Source organism: Microcebus murinus, chromosome 8, assembly GCF_040939455.1.
Source record: "Microcebus murinus isolate Inina chromosome 8, M.murinus_Inina_mat1.0, whole genome shotgun sequence".
NCBI lineage: Eukaryota > Metazoa > Chordata > Mammalia > Primates > Cheirogaleidae > Microcebus > Microcebus murinus.
In genome coordinates, this window is record NC_134111.1 from 55007483 (window position 1) to 55024334 (window position 16852).

The 16852-nt window shown below is 32.2% G+C and overlaps 1 protein-coding gene across 2 annotated transcripts in view; it reads left to right on the top strand.

Moving 5' to 3' along the window:
- AGPS (alkylglycerone phosphate synthase) overlaps window positions 1-16852 on the top strand; it is a 116605-nt gene that overhangs the window by 65509 nt on the left and 34244 nt on the right. For both annotated transcript variants that reach the window (XM_012785878.2, XM_012785882.2), the window contains exons 12-16: window positions 3009-3060; window positions 7735-7811; window positions 9625-9737; window positions 14143-14212; window positions 16259-16320. In XM_012785878.2, the coding sequence (XP_012641332.1) occupies window positions 3009-3060; window positions 7735-7811; window positions 9625-9737; window positions 14143-14212; window positions 16259-16320 (374 nt within the window). The remainder of the gene's footprint in view (window positions 1-3008; window positions 3061-7734; window positions 7812-9624; window positions 9738-14142; window positions 14213-16258; window positions 16321-16852) is intronic.

A 16852-nucleotide genomic window follows, 5' to 3' on the forward strand; every position in this document is an offset into this window, starting at 1 on the left:
AAATGAAATGAGAGATTCTAATAAAGGTACATTTATCATAAGAGGAAAGAAATCAACAATTTCATTAACTCCAGTTTTAATAAGCAATTTTTGTTTGAGTGTTCTCAAATTCTCTTAAAAGTAAAACTGGTAAAAATATTCCCTCTCAGCTTAATTCTGATCACCTACCAGCAGGGGTCACTTTAACTCAAGGACCTCTCCCCCCATCCCCCCGTTTAAGTCTATGGAATACTCGCAGCCCAGCATAACTGAATAATATGGGAATGAATTTAGAGCTCAAATTCTCAGAATTTGTGATGCCTCTAACTTTTAAAGACAATCTTTTGAGTTTTTTTAAACATGCTAAATTAGTTTTAGGGGGAGGGGGCATGGGCAATATACGTAACCTTAACACTTGTACCCCCATAATATGCCAAAATAATAAATAAATAAGTAAGTAAGTAAGTAAGTAAGTATGTAAGTAAGTAAGTTTTAAATTTTAACTATTTTCCCAGTTTTTGAGTTTGAAAATTTTAAGCATACAGAGAATTTGAAAGACCAGTACAGTGGTCACCTGTATATCCACTTTGTATATTCAACAATTCTTAACTTTTTGCTCTATTTGTTTTATGTGTGTATGTTTTCTGTACCATTTGAAATTAGGTTGTAGACATCATGACACCTGACCTCTAAATACTTCAACAACATCTCCTGAAAATAGGTGGAGAATGGTGTTTTTTATAACCACGATACCATTATCATGTCTACGAAAATCAGCAGTAATTTCTTAATGCTGCCTAATATTCATTCCTTAATATTATCCCAGTTGTCCCCAAAATATATTTTATGGATAGTGTTTGCAAACCAAGATTTAATCAGTGCCCACATAGTTTATTTTAATTGTTTTAGAGATTAAACACCAACAGAAATGTAATTACTATTCTACATTTACTATTTCTTCCATTTTCCGATAAATGTGTACTTATGTTGATCGTTTTCATTAAAAACACCTGCCATTGATAAAGTTGAAGTAGAATCTGGTTGGCAGTAGGAGGTGAAATTTACAAGTTGTTGGTAGGAACTTAAATTTTTTTTAATGATAGAATGGCTCTGAATTCTTTCATATTTTACTGGCATGCTTAAGCTAAAACATATAAATATGTATGTTATATGGATATGCTGTTTATTTTATGAAGAAAGGAAGTTTGGTTTAATCAGACTTTGTATATTTTATTAGAAGTCAATGTGTCCATTTTATTAAAAACATTCCAGATTTGTAAATGTGAAGAAAAGTGATTTTCCTTTAGTATTTTGGAAACTGGTAATGTTTTTAGAAGCATTAACCTAACTACAAAGATACCTTTATACCAAGATTTGAAATTACTCAGGTTGTAAATTTATTTTATTTTTAGCTACTATACATTTAATAACACCAGAAGTAGCAAGTAAAATTGTTTTAATGTAATTTGTGTTTCAAATATGACTTTAAAGCTGTATATGTGTATGTTTTAATTTGGGGGTGGGGCCTGTGTGGTGTACTTGGAATAATGCTCATCTAACAGTCAGGATATGTTCGTCTTCTACCTTTACTTTTAAAGTTACCCGACCTTGGGCAAGTCTTTTAACCTCTCTGATTCTTGTGTCCTCATCTGTAAAATGGGGATAATACCAGTTCTGCTACTCTGGCAGGGTTGTTTATTATATTAAAGAACTATGAAAGCAACTTGGAAACCACAGGATTCTTTAAAATGTAAGGTGATAGGTTATTGTTATAACTTGTATATAAAATTATCTAATACTGTTTCCTTAGACTTGGCAGTGATTTTTTAAATGTAGATTGTCTCATCTTTGGTATCAGAGGTGAATAAATTGTCTTCAGAATAAAATCTGTCTAGTTATTTTATTGGGTGAAATAAAATATATACTGTGTTTTTATAAAAATTAAATATTTGTTCACTTAAAAAGCAAATAATAGCCAAATGTTATAATGCATAGTTAAGGTGTGTATTAAATGTTATTCTTTTGAGTGAGTCTCGGAAATTTGTTATAATACAAATTTTATTTATAAATAATGTTATTACTCAGAAGATAAATGTTTAAAAAGTTTATGGCATTTGTCATTTGTCATTTGAAAGCAACTCCTTGGTAGAAGTTTAGCCATGTTAAAACTTTGTATAGAAAACAAAAATCCCATGTGGGGTTTAGCTCAACTCACTTTAATTCTGTGGAGAAATCGTAGCTAACTCAAACCTTGTTAGTGTTTGTAGTATTTTGTCATCTCAAAATTAATATGAATATCTGCTTCTTTCAGTCTTTTTTCCTTGCAACTTTTACTGTGATCCTAGAAAAATAAAATATTGGTGGAGTTTTAGATATTTTAGAAATATAATATCATATTTCAGAGTTTTATTGCTATTTTCACATAAGTAACCCAAGACCTTAGAAATCTGGACACTGGATAGTTTTTCTGTTTAAAATGGACTATGAAAAGGGATTCAAAAAAAACAATTCCTAAAATTGTCTGTGAAGACATTGTAGCCAATTTTTAAAAGTGCTTTGTCACATAAGAATTTCTACCGCCATCTTCCTCATTTTAAAACTGTTCAAAGAACCTGATGACACAAAATAGTTCATATGTGGCATAATACTTGAGGTACTGATTTTAGTTTTAAAAGTTCTACTTCTAAAATAATCCACTTTAGGGCATGGTATTTCTTTTAGGATATTCCCATAAATCTTTGCTAGGCAATAAGCAGATTTTATTGCCAATAAATTAAAGATCTGGTAACTTATGTAATGTATGTATTTTATATATTATGCATATAGATTTCTCCTCTCTGAATTTTTATAGAAGCGACTGATGTTTTATCTTCATAAAATCATATAAAAGTTAAGATTCTTCTCCTCTGTATATCTTTAGGAACTAAGCTCTTGATATCTTACATACAGAAAGATAATATTCGTATTCTACTTGTCTAGCTTCTAACTATATTAAATTTGTGTCACATCTTTTTCTGTTTTTTAAACAGAGATGTGCTCCTGCATCTATTCGCCTCATGGACAACAAGCAGTTTCAGTTTGGTAAGTAAGGAGTGCTAATTTTAAAATCAGTTTATTTAGCCACAAAAATTTACAAAACGTCAGTGGGAAGAATACTGAACAGAGAGCTAGAAAGAATGTCATAGTTCCTACACTGGATACGGTGGCCTACAGGTGAAGGAGTGGTTGATTGCACTTAATTTTGCTTGAGGTGGGGATGAAAAGTCAGGAAAGGCTTTAATGGAGAGCAATGTGTGAGCTAAATCTTTAAAAGTGAATCAAGGTTTCTTGAGATTGTCTCTTCTTCTGCCCTACCAAATTTGTTCACTTGTCAGCAAAAATACGAAGTTGTGAAACCTCAGTGGTGTGTTTTAGGAGACTTCACATAGTTCTATATGGTTCAAATAGAGGGTATGGTGAAGGTTATTACATGAGATAAAATTGGATGGGTGGACTATGGCTTTGCAGGATAGATTTGGATTTTATCTTGTTAGCAGTGGGAATTCTGTGTAGAAGGAATAAAATCAGTCAGCGTCACATCTTAGAAAGCTCATTCTGGCAGCATTGTGCATGGTAGATTATGAGGGTACAGCCACTAAGGAGGGGTAATAGGTGGTGAAACAGTAAGAGGCAAATTTTGGAGGCCTTGAGCAAGTCAGCAACAATGGAGATAAAGAGTAGAGGACAGATTTTCAAAAAATCAGTTTGCCAGCTGGATATGGAAGTTTAAATAAAGGGAGGAGTTAAGGACATCTCCCAGATTTTGATTTGGTTGATTGGGTGAATTAAATAACAGGATAGAAGAAGAGGTGGAGGTTTTGGGGAAAAGATATTACAACAGATTGTTAAATACAGGTGCCTTTGGGATATTTAGGTGGAGAATTCAGTAGGCAGCATCTGAAGTCATTTTTCTTTTTCTCTCTATTTTGTTTAAAATATTAAACTTTTTGACACAACTTATTTATCATCATTTGAATTAATTTTATTTTTTCTGTATCTTTTTCAAATTCTGAAATTTACTTTGGGATTTAAGTTTATAGAATTTAATAAATATCTTCAAAACAGTTCCTGAAATCATAGGAGTAATTGCTCAGTAATAAGTGATAAAGGGTAAGCAGGCAAGCTTTTGTTTGTCATGTCTAAAAGTAGCTTAGATTTTAATATAGGGAAATGTGATTATAGATACATTGAAACTTAACTTGATATGTTTATGACATATCAAGAAAGTTAGTTTTAAAATTAGATTCCTCTAAGTCAGTCACAATTATTTATTTTCTTAAGTAAACTGCTTTCAAAACTGTATACTACTGATGAACAAAAGTTTAAGATAAATGTGTCCTATAAATAATGAAATAGTTAAATCAGATGAAAATCAATCACCAGTGTGTTTTGGCCTGTATTTGGAAATCTAGGTCTTAAGGAGAGCTATATATCTAATTAATAAAACTATGTTTGTTATCTATTTATATGTTATTATAAAAAATTATGTTAGACATTGGCACCTTTGTAAAATTAACAGTGGTTTGGTCAGATTTTACTTATAATTGGGACCTGTAACAATTTAAAATGAAAGTTTAAAGAAAATATCTTCCTGACCATCTGTCATTCCTGTTCCACATTCTCATTCCTATACCTAGAAACATGTTTATACACTCCCTTCTAGCTCAATGGTAGATTCTGCCCTCTGTAGTCTTGACTGTCTCTCCTCCCTCTGCCTTTTAGCTACCAAAGTGATCCTTTTGAAATACAGATCTGATCATGCTCGTTGGCTGTCTATAGCCTTTTTTGATTCCTCAGTATTCATTGAAGCCTTTCCATCTATATATCCTACCATGGCTCATGATCAAGCAACTAAAGAAATAATGCTTAGCACAGCAGGAGGTGTCCAGGACCCTGCACCCACCCATCTGCCTGATTGGTCAGTGTTTGTGTCATATTGGTTGTTAACAAAGCACAAGCCATATGATTGGTTGTAAATATTTTTATATCACCTCCACCTCTGGTACAACCCTAATACATTATAACATTGAAATTATCTATTTTCAGAATATTGAAATGATATATATCATTGAGTATATTGAAATGATCTATTGATTTCCTCTGTAAACTAAAGTTTCACAAATTTAAAGAATGTTTCTTAGTCATTTTTATATTTCCTGCACTTATAATAGACACATGTTGATTGAATTAATCATCATACTGGCAAAAGCAGGTGAACAAATCCTGGATAGGTGAGATCACAGTGCTGAACACATTATCAGTAGCACACTTTATCAAATTCTACTCAGTTCTTCAAAGTTGTATTCCCATTTTATAAATGACTCAAAGGCTAAATATTTGGGCCTACTACAAGTCATGGGATAGAGCTGGGGTTGAACCCAAATTTGTCTGATTGCAAAGCCCAAGACTCTTTGCACTATCTCAAACCACTTCTTTGAAACATAAATATTTAATAAATTTTAAATTAATTAATTAATATTGAACTAACACAAGATTCACTAATCAAAATTGTCTAGCCAGTAAATTTGGAACTAATTTACTATAAAGATAAAACACAATAGCCAGAATACATTTAGAAGATAATTAATTTGATAGGCAACATTAATCTAAAAAAAAGTAAAAGATAATATTCTTTTTTTTTTGAGACAGAGTCTCACTTTGTTGTCCAGGCTAGAGTGAGTGCCGTGGCGTCAGCCTAGCTCACAGCAACCTCAAACTCCTGGGCTCGAGTGATCCTTCTGCCTCAGCCTCCCGAGTAGCTGGGACTACAGGCATGTGCCACTATGCCCGGCTAATTTTTTATATATGTATATATCAGTTGGCCAATTAATTTCTTTCTGTTTATAGTGGAGACGGGGTCTCGCTCTTGCTCAGGCTGGTTTTGAACTCCTGACCTTGAGCAATCCGCCCGCCTCGGCCTCCCAAGAGCTAGGATTACAGGCGTGAGCCACAGCGCCTGGCCAATATTCTTTAGTTAATACTAATGCTTGACCCATTTAAAAGTCACTATCACTTTCACGATAATTTATTCTTCAAAGCTGTCATGTCAACCAAGTATTAGGGATGTATATGACTAACTTCCGCTATTAAATGGAAATTGTGCATATAAATCGCAATGGGTGGTAAACATTTACTCTTTTTTTTTTTAACATTTACTCTTAAAGATTATTTCATATCAGAGTAGCATTATTTGAACTCCTCATGCGTTATATAAAGATATGTGGGTCAGAAGACTTTCATATGAACAGTAGATAATTTCAGTTCCTTGCCAAGAATACAACATACCCATTCAACACGTAAATGTTTATATATTTATTTCCAATTGTTAATGTAGGGTGAGTTCTATTTGAGATCAGAAGTGAACGTTTTGATGATACATTGTTTCTAACTTTATACAAATTAGAAATGGTGTCTGTTTTTTTTTTCCCCCTTATTTTTGGAAATTGTGTCTTTTAAAGCAGTGGCCCCCAACTATTTGGCACCAGGGACCAGTTTCATGGAAGATAGTTTTTCCACTGATTGGGAGGAGGGGGGGTTGAGGGAGTGTGGGGGGCTGGCGGAGTGGGGGGCTGGCAGAGTCGGGGGTAGGGGGAGGGTGCAGGCATCTTTGCACCAGGTCCCTAACAGGCCCCAGAGAGTAGTAGTTCCTTGTCAGGGTTGGAGTAATTCAAAGCCTTAATACCCAGTCTTTTATGTAATACAGTTTCCTATTATATTCAGCAAAAATGTAGTAAATAAGGAGTATTACAGATTCAGATTCTCACTTAAAAAAATAGATGGATAGGAAAACACTACTGGTGATAGTTGTTTTAGAAACAGCTGTTTGTTGTTTGCACCTATTTTAAAGTAAGAAAAGGAACAAACTACACTTGAAAAACAAAATCCCATAATCTTAAAGCCTTTTTTTAAAAATAAACTTTTTATTTAGAGATAATTTTAGATTTACTAAATACTAAAATTCTTTATAAAAACTATGTATAAATGGCATGCCACATTTTTCTAAATTGGGTTATGGCACTGAGGCCAGATGCATGACTCTTAAATTGTAACAGTGTGGGAGTTCAGAAGTTGCTACTCTGAAAACAATGAGAAAACAGTAAAAGGTTTTCAGTCAATTAAGCTTAATCCGCAGGCAAAGATGTTAATTTAACAGATTCTGAGACACCGTTTATGTTATTTTGGCAATTTTAACTCTCCGGGTGTGATTAAAGAAGCAATTGCTAATTTTATGCCAAGAATTCTGGATGAATTAAGAATTAATTAAGAAACAACCTTAAACTTGGCATTAACTTCATGTTTGGTTATAGTTCTGAATGGTTTCTGTATAATTAAAAAAAATAAAAGTAAAACCAACCACCATGGGTGTTCTTAATGAAATAAAAATTAATGAAGTAGTTTTACTAGGTATAAACCATACCATTGAAAGATAACCTAAACTATGTGTAGTATTAATTACATATAGCAATTTGACTTAAAAAAAAACAAACAAACCGAGAATGGGTTTTCTAAATAAAAAGTTGTTTGTGACTTTTCAAAGAAGATAATGGTAAAAGATGAAGATCTTAATGTAAGTCTATATATACAAATAACAGAGATTTAAAAAATTATGAAAGTCATGAAAATTTTTACTTTTTTTTTTAGAATACTAAGTCGAAGTAGCTTGTGGGTTTTCAGAATTTGCTATTAATTTAAACATAAACTTTTTTCTCTTCTTAGGTCATGCTCTTAAACCTCAGGTTTCCTCTATTTTTACATCATTTTTGGATGGATTAAAAAAGTTTTATATTACAAAGGTAAGAATTTTTATAAAATGCTACCATTTTAAAGGCTTAGTATATTAATTAGTTAATCCTACTTCCTGCTTTCTTGCCCTCACATGCACCTTTTTTAAGGATATTTTTCCATGTTGCTGCATACATTTTGTAATTATTATTTTTCATGTTGGAATAAACATTTTATTAAGTATGTGAATCATGCAGTGAAGTTTAGACATTTTTAATTCTTTTTCAGTTTTTTGAAGTTTCTAAAAATAACACTGTACTGAGCTGTTTCATGCTTATAACATTTTTCTGTAGTTTGAAGTTTTTCTTTTGCCATAGATATCTAGAAGTAAACTAAGAGTGTGGATTTTTTTTTTTTAACTTTGATTGCAGAATTGCTTTCCTAGAGTATTATGCTAGCTTACACTGCCACTTAGGAATGCATGTGTGCCTTTTTTGTTGCATCCTTGTTATTGCATGTGGAATTTTTTGTTTTGTTTGTCTTAAATTTACTAGGGAGGGAAATAGTACTTTATTTTAGTTGATGTTTCTTGAAACTTCAATGAGACTGAACATTTTCCCTGTGTTTTCTAGATGTAATCTTTGTGTGAATTAGTTGGATATGATTATTTTACTAGGGGTGGTGGTTTCATGATTTTTTCTCTATGGTTTGATGCGTGTCCTTTGAGTAATGGAATTATTGGATGCCCTTTGTCTTTAATGTTATAGTTTTTTTTCCAGTCAGGTGCTTCCCTTTTTAATAGGAGTTTTTCTTTTTGGAGTAAAAGTTTCAAATTTTTATATCTTGTCATTATTTAATAACTTCTAAGCTTTTGTGAAGCCTTCTTTCCTCCAAAAGTATGACTAGGACCATTTTCTTCTTTTATTACTGTTTGAATTTACTTCTTTTATTACTGTTTGAATTTATTTCAATTTTATGATATAAGATAAAGACCTAAATCTTTTTACTTCCTGCTCCCCCAGTTGCTAACCAGTTGTGGGAGCACTGTTTACTAATTCTGGCTTCTCTTACATTGATTTGCCATGCCTAAGACATCTTCTTGTATTCTTATTCAGGAAATAGACATCATTTTAATGAGCTTTTAATTCTTTTTAAGGAGCTTTTTGTTCTTGAAAAAGTAAATGGATTTAATTGTAGTAGGGCTAGTTTTACCTGTTGTTTTTCAGGATCTTCCTTATTATCACTGTCACCTACCTGTTATTCTAGAAAAATTTTAGAAACTTTTGATTGTTTTAGAAAGTCCATTGGGGTTTTTATTAGAATTGGCATAAATAAGTACACTAATTTGGACAAGTATTGACAGGTTTGTAGGTTTATGCATTCAAGAACATATATCTTTCTTGCCTTTTAAAGATATGTTTTCCTAATGAAGTTGTTTCCTTTTAAGATTATTCTTAAACTATTTTAATTTTCTGTATAAGGTATCCTTTGAAAATACTATTTAGTAAGAAGTTATTGTTGCTATGTTAGGGATGATGTTTTTTCCCCCTTTATACAGCTACTTTATTATTTTATAGTTATTATTTGATTCTTTATTAGTTACAATTTTGAAAACTTATTTGTTACATTACATACCAATATGTCATTTTGAGTAACACCGTGGCAACTTTGAAATAAAGTGTTTTTCCTGTGCTATGTAGTTTTGTTATATTGTAGTAACCTAAGTAGTTTCATTAAACGTTCTTATTGATTGACATGTAAAGTTCTAAAGCTCAAGTTTTAAGAAGTTAGTGTATTTGAGCCCAGATCCTAAGGAGCAAGCTATTTTAATTTATGATTTTGTAGGATAAGATTTCTCTGTAATAATGTCTTATTTTTTTGTAGTTTAAAGGATTTGATCCAAATCAACTAAGTGTAGCCACGTTACTGTTTGAGGGGGACCGTGAGAAGGTTCTTCAACATGAAAAACAAGTGTATGACATTGCTGCAAAATTTGGGTATGGCTTCAATTGTAATACCAAGAGAAGATTAAGCTAAAATTCTGGTATCTCCAAACAGTTATTAATGTACCAGGCATTAATATCTCCTAGCAGACTGCATGTCTTCAAGCAGTTATTAATTTAAATTTAGTATTAAATTCATGGTAATTTATGATATTAAATTTAAAGTGTTGTTTTGGTTTACTTCCAAAATTTGTAGGAAGTTAGGTTGATATGTTGTTCTTCCTTGTCTAATCATATATATAATATTACTATATCTTGTATTTTTACTAGACTTTTAATGTCAATTTTGTGATATTATTTTTTGTGTTAGAGTGAAATAGGAAATTCATTGTTATATTACTCTTTAGTAGTAATAGTGTATGTATAAAGAATGCTATTAGTGTGTTTTTAAAAGGAAATTATGTTTAATCAAAGATATTTGATAAATAATCTATATACTCCACCTCCTGTCATTTATTATTTTGTGCTGGTATAAAGAAACAGAAAGCATTTCACATCTATAACCAACTGAATAATGGTAGGGTGGTTTCTGTCTGTCTGCTTGATGGATTATAAGATTGATTAATGAGAACTGCAGTGAAAATGCCATTTATCAGGACTATGTTTTTTCCTTTCCTTTCCTTTTTAAGAGCATAAACTAAAAATTTTCTGAATACTAATCTTTTTTTTTTTTTTATTCCAGGGATTAAAATATATCATATACATGCTGCAGGCAGGGCACAGGGGTGGGAAACCTACAGCCTTCTGATTTTAACATTGTTCTTTTTAAGCACCAGTGGAGGCAAGAAAAGCGTTATCTTTCTCTGCTCTACCTCTTTTAATAAAAGGATTTGTTCTGTAAATCGGAATTCAGTCAAAAGGCTGCAGTCAAGGATCTAGAGGGCCATATAGGGCCCCAAGGCCACAGGTTCCCCACTCCTGAGCCCTTTATTTCTAAGATTGTCTGAATTTGTATCAAATGTATAGGTTATAATATATGAGAGTCCAATTTAAAGCAGGGGTAAAGTGTTAAAAACTTTGGCCCAATTTAGGGTGTCTTGTTTTTTGCTATTATTTGTTCCTTCTTAGTTATGATTAATTTCTTAATGTGCTTTCATCCTGGCTCCTTTTATTGAGATGTGGACATCTGCTGTTTTGAACAACTCGAATTATAATTAGGCAGATGATTTAAGGCTATTTTGTTTTTTAATACTTAGAAATATCTTCTTTTGGTTTTCTAGCATAAGTTTTAGTTTTCCCTCAGTTTTCCTGTAGGCACTAATTTTTTTGTTTTAATTAGTGAAGATTTAGGGATATTTTTGCTTATTTAAGATGCCACTCTGCCAACTCTCAATCTTTAGTCATTTCCCCTTCTGCATAACCAGACAGAGGAAAGCACCACATCATTTGTTCCTGCTGAAGTTTCCATATGTTAGTTTTTAGCTCATTTATTTTATTTTTAATTAGGGCATTATTAAGCTGTCCTTTAAAAAAATTTCTTTTGTTTCATCCTCTATTCCCATTGCTTCATTGGCTTTAAATGGATTGTTGTAAATAAAGTACTCCTAACAGTTCAGAGCATTTTTATGTATAGTCTTAGCCATTTTTCCTCCTTGCCTTTTCTTCCTGACCCCAACACTCATAAGAACATATATGGCCCAACAAAACATAGTGGCCAAGTATTGAATAATCATTCTTTGGTTGTTTAACCATGTTTGCTAGTAATGTACTTCAGCTTCTCTAAGTGCTTAACAGAATAAACATTACCTGTCAGCACTTATGACTGGTGTTTTGACATTCACCATAAGGTAATATGTTATCGTTATTTTTAAAGTGTGCTTAAAGTTGTTTAATATAATTTAACATGAGAATGATTAGGTTCACCAGATGGCCCTTTTATATAAAAAGATCGCCTCTCATTCCTCTTTCATTAGTCTTTTCAGTCCTTCCTCATGAAACAGCTTTAAATTTGTTTAAGAACCTTGTGACTTGAAAATTGTTTGAAATTTGTAGAGAGAACAGAAAGTAGGGAGTGGATATTGCTATTTTAATATAAAGCAGTGTGAGTCTATGTGTAGCTTTTTGGGTGATTGCAAAAGTGATGATTTAGAAACATTTAATTTCTAATCCTACTGTGATTTACATATGGTATTTTAAGATAATTCTAGCTAGAAGATTGACAGTTCTGAAAGCTAAAAAAAGAGAATTTTCAAAAAGCTAAATTTGCAGGGAAACCTATGATTCAGAAGAGCAAGCCCAGATTGACTTTTCTTCTCTTTTGGGGTTTATGAATTTAGAATGGACATCCAATTTCTTCCTGCTTTAAATTAGAAAATGCATGTTTCTATGTGGTTTGTTCCACTGTATCCCATTGTGGAACAGATGACCCCTCTATCCCTACCACCACCCCCAGCTGTCAAATATTATAAGAGGGCCTAAAGTAAAATGACTTAAACTGGGACTGGAAAGTAGAACTTTGTTGCATCCTGATGTAATGGAGACAGGCCTACTAAATGTTCATACCTGTTAACTTCTCACCAGATACATACTTAACATGTTCCTTTCTCAAAGATTCTCAACATAGGTATCTTGCACCTTTTTAAATCTTCACTCTTCTTTCCTTTACTTCTACCACTAGGTCCAGGAGGAACTGTTTTTGTTTCCTAGACCTGTACTATTTTTTCTGTCTTGGACTCAGAATCTGACTCTGTTTTTTTTAATCTACCTAACTAAGCCATGGGCTCAGCTGTTTTCTTCCAAGAACTTGCTACAGCAGTTTTGACTTGTTTTCCTTTTGTTTTGGAACTTTATTTGGCTTTCTGCCTCCAGCCTCACCTCTAACCCAGACTTGCATTCTGTCATTTCTTACTTTTCACTTTCTACTGAATTGACATAAATTCTGTCTTCATTGCTCATTAACATTTTATTAATACAGGCTGAGCACGGTGGCTCATGCCTGTAATATCAGCACTTTGGGAGGCCAAGGTGGGAGGATTGCTTGAGCCCAGGAGTTTGAGACCAGCCTGGGAAACATAGTGAGACCTCTTCTCTACAAAAAATAAGAAAAATTAACTAGGCATGGTGGCTTGCACTTGTTGTCCTATGTGGGAAGATTCCCTTGAGTCCAGGAGTTTGAGGTTGCAGTCAGCTATGATCATGCTACTATACTCCAGTATGTGACAGATCAAGACCCTATCTCTAAAAAACAACAAAACATTCTATTAATACAAACAATCTCCTTCCTTTTATTATACCTTATCCTCAAGTTGTTCCAGACTAGAGCTGTTTCTATCAAGTCTTTACTACTCCTTTTGAATGATACTAATTTATATATATCCACGTGTAATATTGTGTCAGGAAATTCTGATTTAGCCTATGTGTTCTAGCTTGAAATTATCTTACAGCATTTGTATGGAACAAGAATACACCTACATTGTATTATTTACTTACCACCAATCAAACAAAACTTCAAGATTTAATTTTGAGGTGTTAATTGAGGCCGTAAGAGTTATAATTCTTCCTTTGGTTGACTAAAGTGAAAGTTTAATTTCTATTTGACAATAGGAAAAGCATGATTAAAAACTCTTTACTCAAAGTAGTGGAAAACAATACTTACTCATCATTTTTTAAAATAAGAATAACTTTTACAAACTAGAGTCCTTGAACTGAATTATATGAGATGATTAATTCTAACTAGATCATCAAATACAATTTCTATGGATAAACTATTTTCAAATTGAAAGGGATAGTTTATATGTTTATAGTAATAAGACTTTACTTGTTGGTTGGTCTTATGCTTTCTGTATATTGCTTTATAAACTTTAATATTTCTGAGTATGTTTTGTCTCTCATTTAACTCATAAATTTCATAAGATACACACCACATTTAACAGTCCAAATGCTATATGCTCAAATATTCAAGAAACTTGTTGGTATTTGGAAGTTCCTAATCAATCATCACATTTCTTTATATATGAATAAGACTGTAACAATATATGAGTATATGAATAAGAATATAATATGAATAAAAGAATATTTTAAGTATCTTATGCTTGTGAAGATTATTTCAGCGTATTTAAGTTTGTTTCTCATGATTAATTCTGTTTCTGTTCTTCTGAGAATATGGGTAGAAATAGTTGAGTTCATGAGAGTCAGTTTTATTAGTCTAGTGGATAAAAGTTTGCAATGAATGACTAATCTGAAATACTAAAAGTGTTTTCAGTTTTAATTTGCTATCCAAGCTTATTGTCTTAATGGTGTCATTTGATATATTTATGATAAATGAGATTAAGAAAAAATAAGATGTAACATATGTTAATCTATTAAGCAGTTGTCTTGAGGTATCATATCAGTTTGGTTAATTTTATATATTTGCAATTGTTCATTTGAAACGTATTAATAGTTTGTTCTGTAATTACAGTGGGTTGGCAGCTGGAGAAGATAATGGACAGAGAGGTTATTTACTGACCTATGTCATTGCGTATATTCGAGTAAGTTATTTCATGTATTTCCCTAATCACTTAATTTATGTTACAGACAATACTTTTTTCTTGACTTTGAATAAAATTGTCTTTTTATTTTCTTAAATTTTAAGCTACTGTAATTAGCACATCATTTTACATGAACCCTAGATTAGCTATGAATCTTTATAAGCTCTTTAAACATTCTGTTTATGCCTCCGAGGAACTTGAAGATGATTTAATACAGCGGTCTCCAACCATTTTGGCACCAGGGACCAGTTTCATGGAAGACAATTTTCCCATGGACTGGGTTGACGGGGCTGGTTTTGGGATGATTCAGGTGCATTGCATTTATTGTGCAGTCAAACCTCTCTGCTACCAATGATAATCTGTATTTGCAGCCACCCCCCAGCGCTAACATCACTGCCTCAGCTTCACCTTAGATCATCAGGCATGAGATTCTCATAAGGAGCGTGCAAACTAGATCCTTCACGTAGGCAGTTTACAGTAGGGTTTGGGCTCCTATAAGAATCTAATGCCGTTGCCGCTGATCTAACAGGTGGTGGAGTTTATGCTGTAATGAGCATGGGGAACAGCTGTAAATACAGATGAAGCTTTGCTCGCTTTCTTGCCCCCACCTTCTGCTGGATGGCCTAGTTCCTAACAGGCCATGGACTGGTACTGGTCCTTGGCCTGGGGGTTAGGAACAGCAGATTTAATATGTCTTTGTGCTCTTTAAAAGAATGGAGCCCTTCTCTGTCTAAAAATTGAGCATGCCATTCCTAACATTACTTGGTTAGAATCAAGCTGTTTTATTAGCAGCATTCCTCACTTGATTCATAATCTGTTTTAAAGATATACAAATCTTTAACTGTGTCTTTTAAAGTTTATATTTAACATGATTCCAAGTAGTTATTGGTTCTTTGGTGATGATTACTGTGTAGAATTAAAGAAATAATAGATGTGTACTTGAGCACTAAAGTTTTTCTAATTCTAGATTTTCTACTATGAGAAACTTTATTATTCTTATTAACTTCAAGTCTGCTGTACTTATCTGAAATTGTTCCTTTGAAGTTTTATTTTTTCATTTAGTTTTGTTTTTCTATTTTGGTTGTAACAAACTCAAGTTTCTTAATTGTTTTCTGTTGTTGGTGTGGTTACTTTTTTTTTATTTCCCCTTTTATATAATTTGAATGATCTTATTCTAAAAGGTCATTGTTCAGATATTCTGAGAATGTGGCTTCCCCAAATACTAAATTTTCCTTTTTTTAATCATTAAAAATTTTTTAAATTGAAACATAGATGTACATCTTTTCAGAGTATATGTGATATTTGGATACATTCATATAATGTATAAAGATAAAATCAGGGTAATTGGGATATCCATCACTTGCAAATACTAAATTTTTTAGTTTTTCACTTGGAAATTGTTTTAAAAGAAATTCTTATATAAATTTATATGGGTAAAGAAATTAAGTATTATAAGGTACATATAATATAAGTATTATATCTTGTACAATAGAAAATATTTTCCTAGCAGAGGTGCCTCCAGATCTTCTATGTATTCTCTCACTTCAAAGAGAGGAACTATATTTTCTAAATTTGTTTTTAAAGAAAAGTTGATTTTAAGAAAAAAAACTTCTCTTCTTTCTATACCCCTATCCTTCCAAACCCTCTTGCTCCTTCAATCTTGAGGACCAGTTTTTGATATTGGTTAAGTTGCTATTTAGGCCAAAAAAAAAAGAAGTCTTTTCTTCTAGTATTCTCTTCATATATAGAGACTGTTCCTAGATAGAGACATCGTTCACTAGAGAAATAGAATTTCTACCCTGCGTCAGGCACTCTACTTGGTGCCAAGAATACAGAGGAGTATAAGACAGGCAAGATTCCTGTCCTCAAGGAGGTTATATCTCACTCTCAGGGCAACTTTCCAGCACTCTTATGAGGTGAATAGTAAAGAGCAGTCAAAGTTAAATTCGAAACATACAATACTGACAGTGAACATGAAATACTAACAGTATTATTGGTTCTTCAGCATCTGTTGCAATTGCTTGAGTTTTCTATGTGTCTTAACAGGACTTGGGTTTGGAATACTATGTATTAGGAGAATCTTTTGAGACTTCTGCTCCTTGGGACAGGTAAAATATAAATACCTGATATTATTCAAATATGCTATATGAATTGCTTAAAGTAATGTTTCTTGGTTTGTGGACATATTAACTTCAAAAATTTTATAAAGAAACATTGAAACAAGATAGCTATTTTTATTTAAACTAATATCTTCATAGGAATGCTGTATTTTCAAGCCTTATTTTTGTTTGAGGCAAATTTGTCTGCTATCCAAACTGCAAAGATATTTTTGAAGTTTATGTTTTGAAGCATCTTATTGAACACTAAATGTTACTATGTGGTTTTACTTAGCTTTTACTTAAATTCTTAAGTGATTAATATGTTTAAAGGTTCTCTAAAAAGTGCCCCCAAATTATAAAACCAGGTAACCTTCATTTGTAATATATCATTTATTTTTTGATAAATGTGTGTTATTAAGTAAGATCTTAACTTGCAGTTAAGAAAGAAATCCAATTTAAGAAATTAAGGTCAATTTCCATTTTTAAATTTAAGCAGAATTCTAATACTGGAACATATTATAAGAATGGCCCAAATAAGATT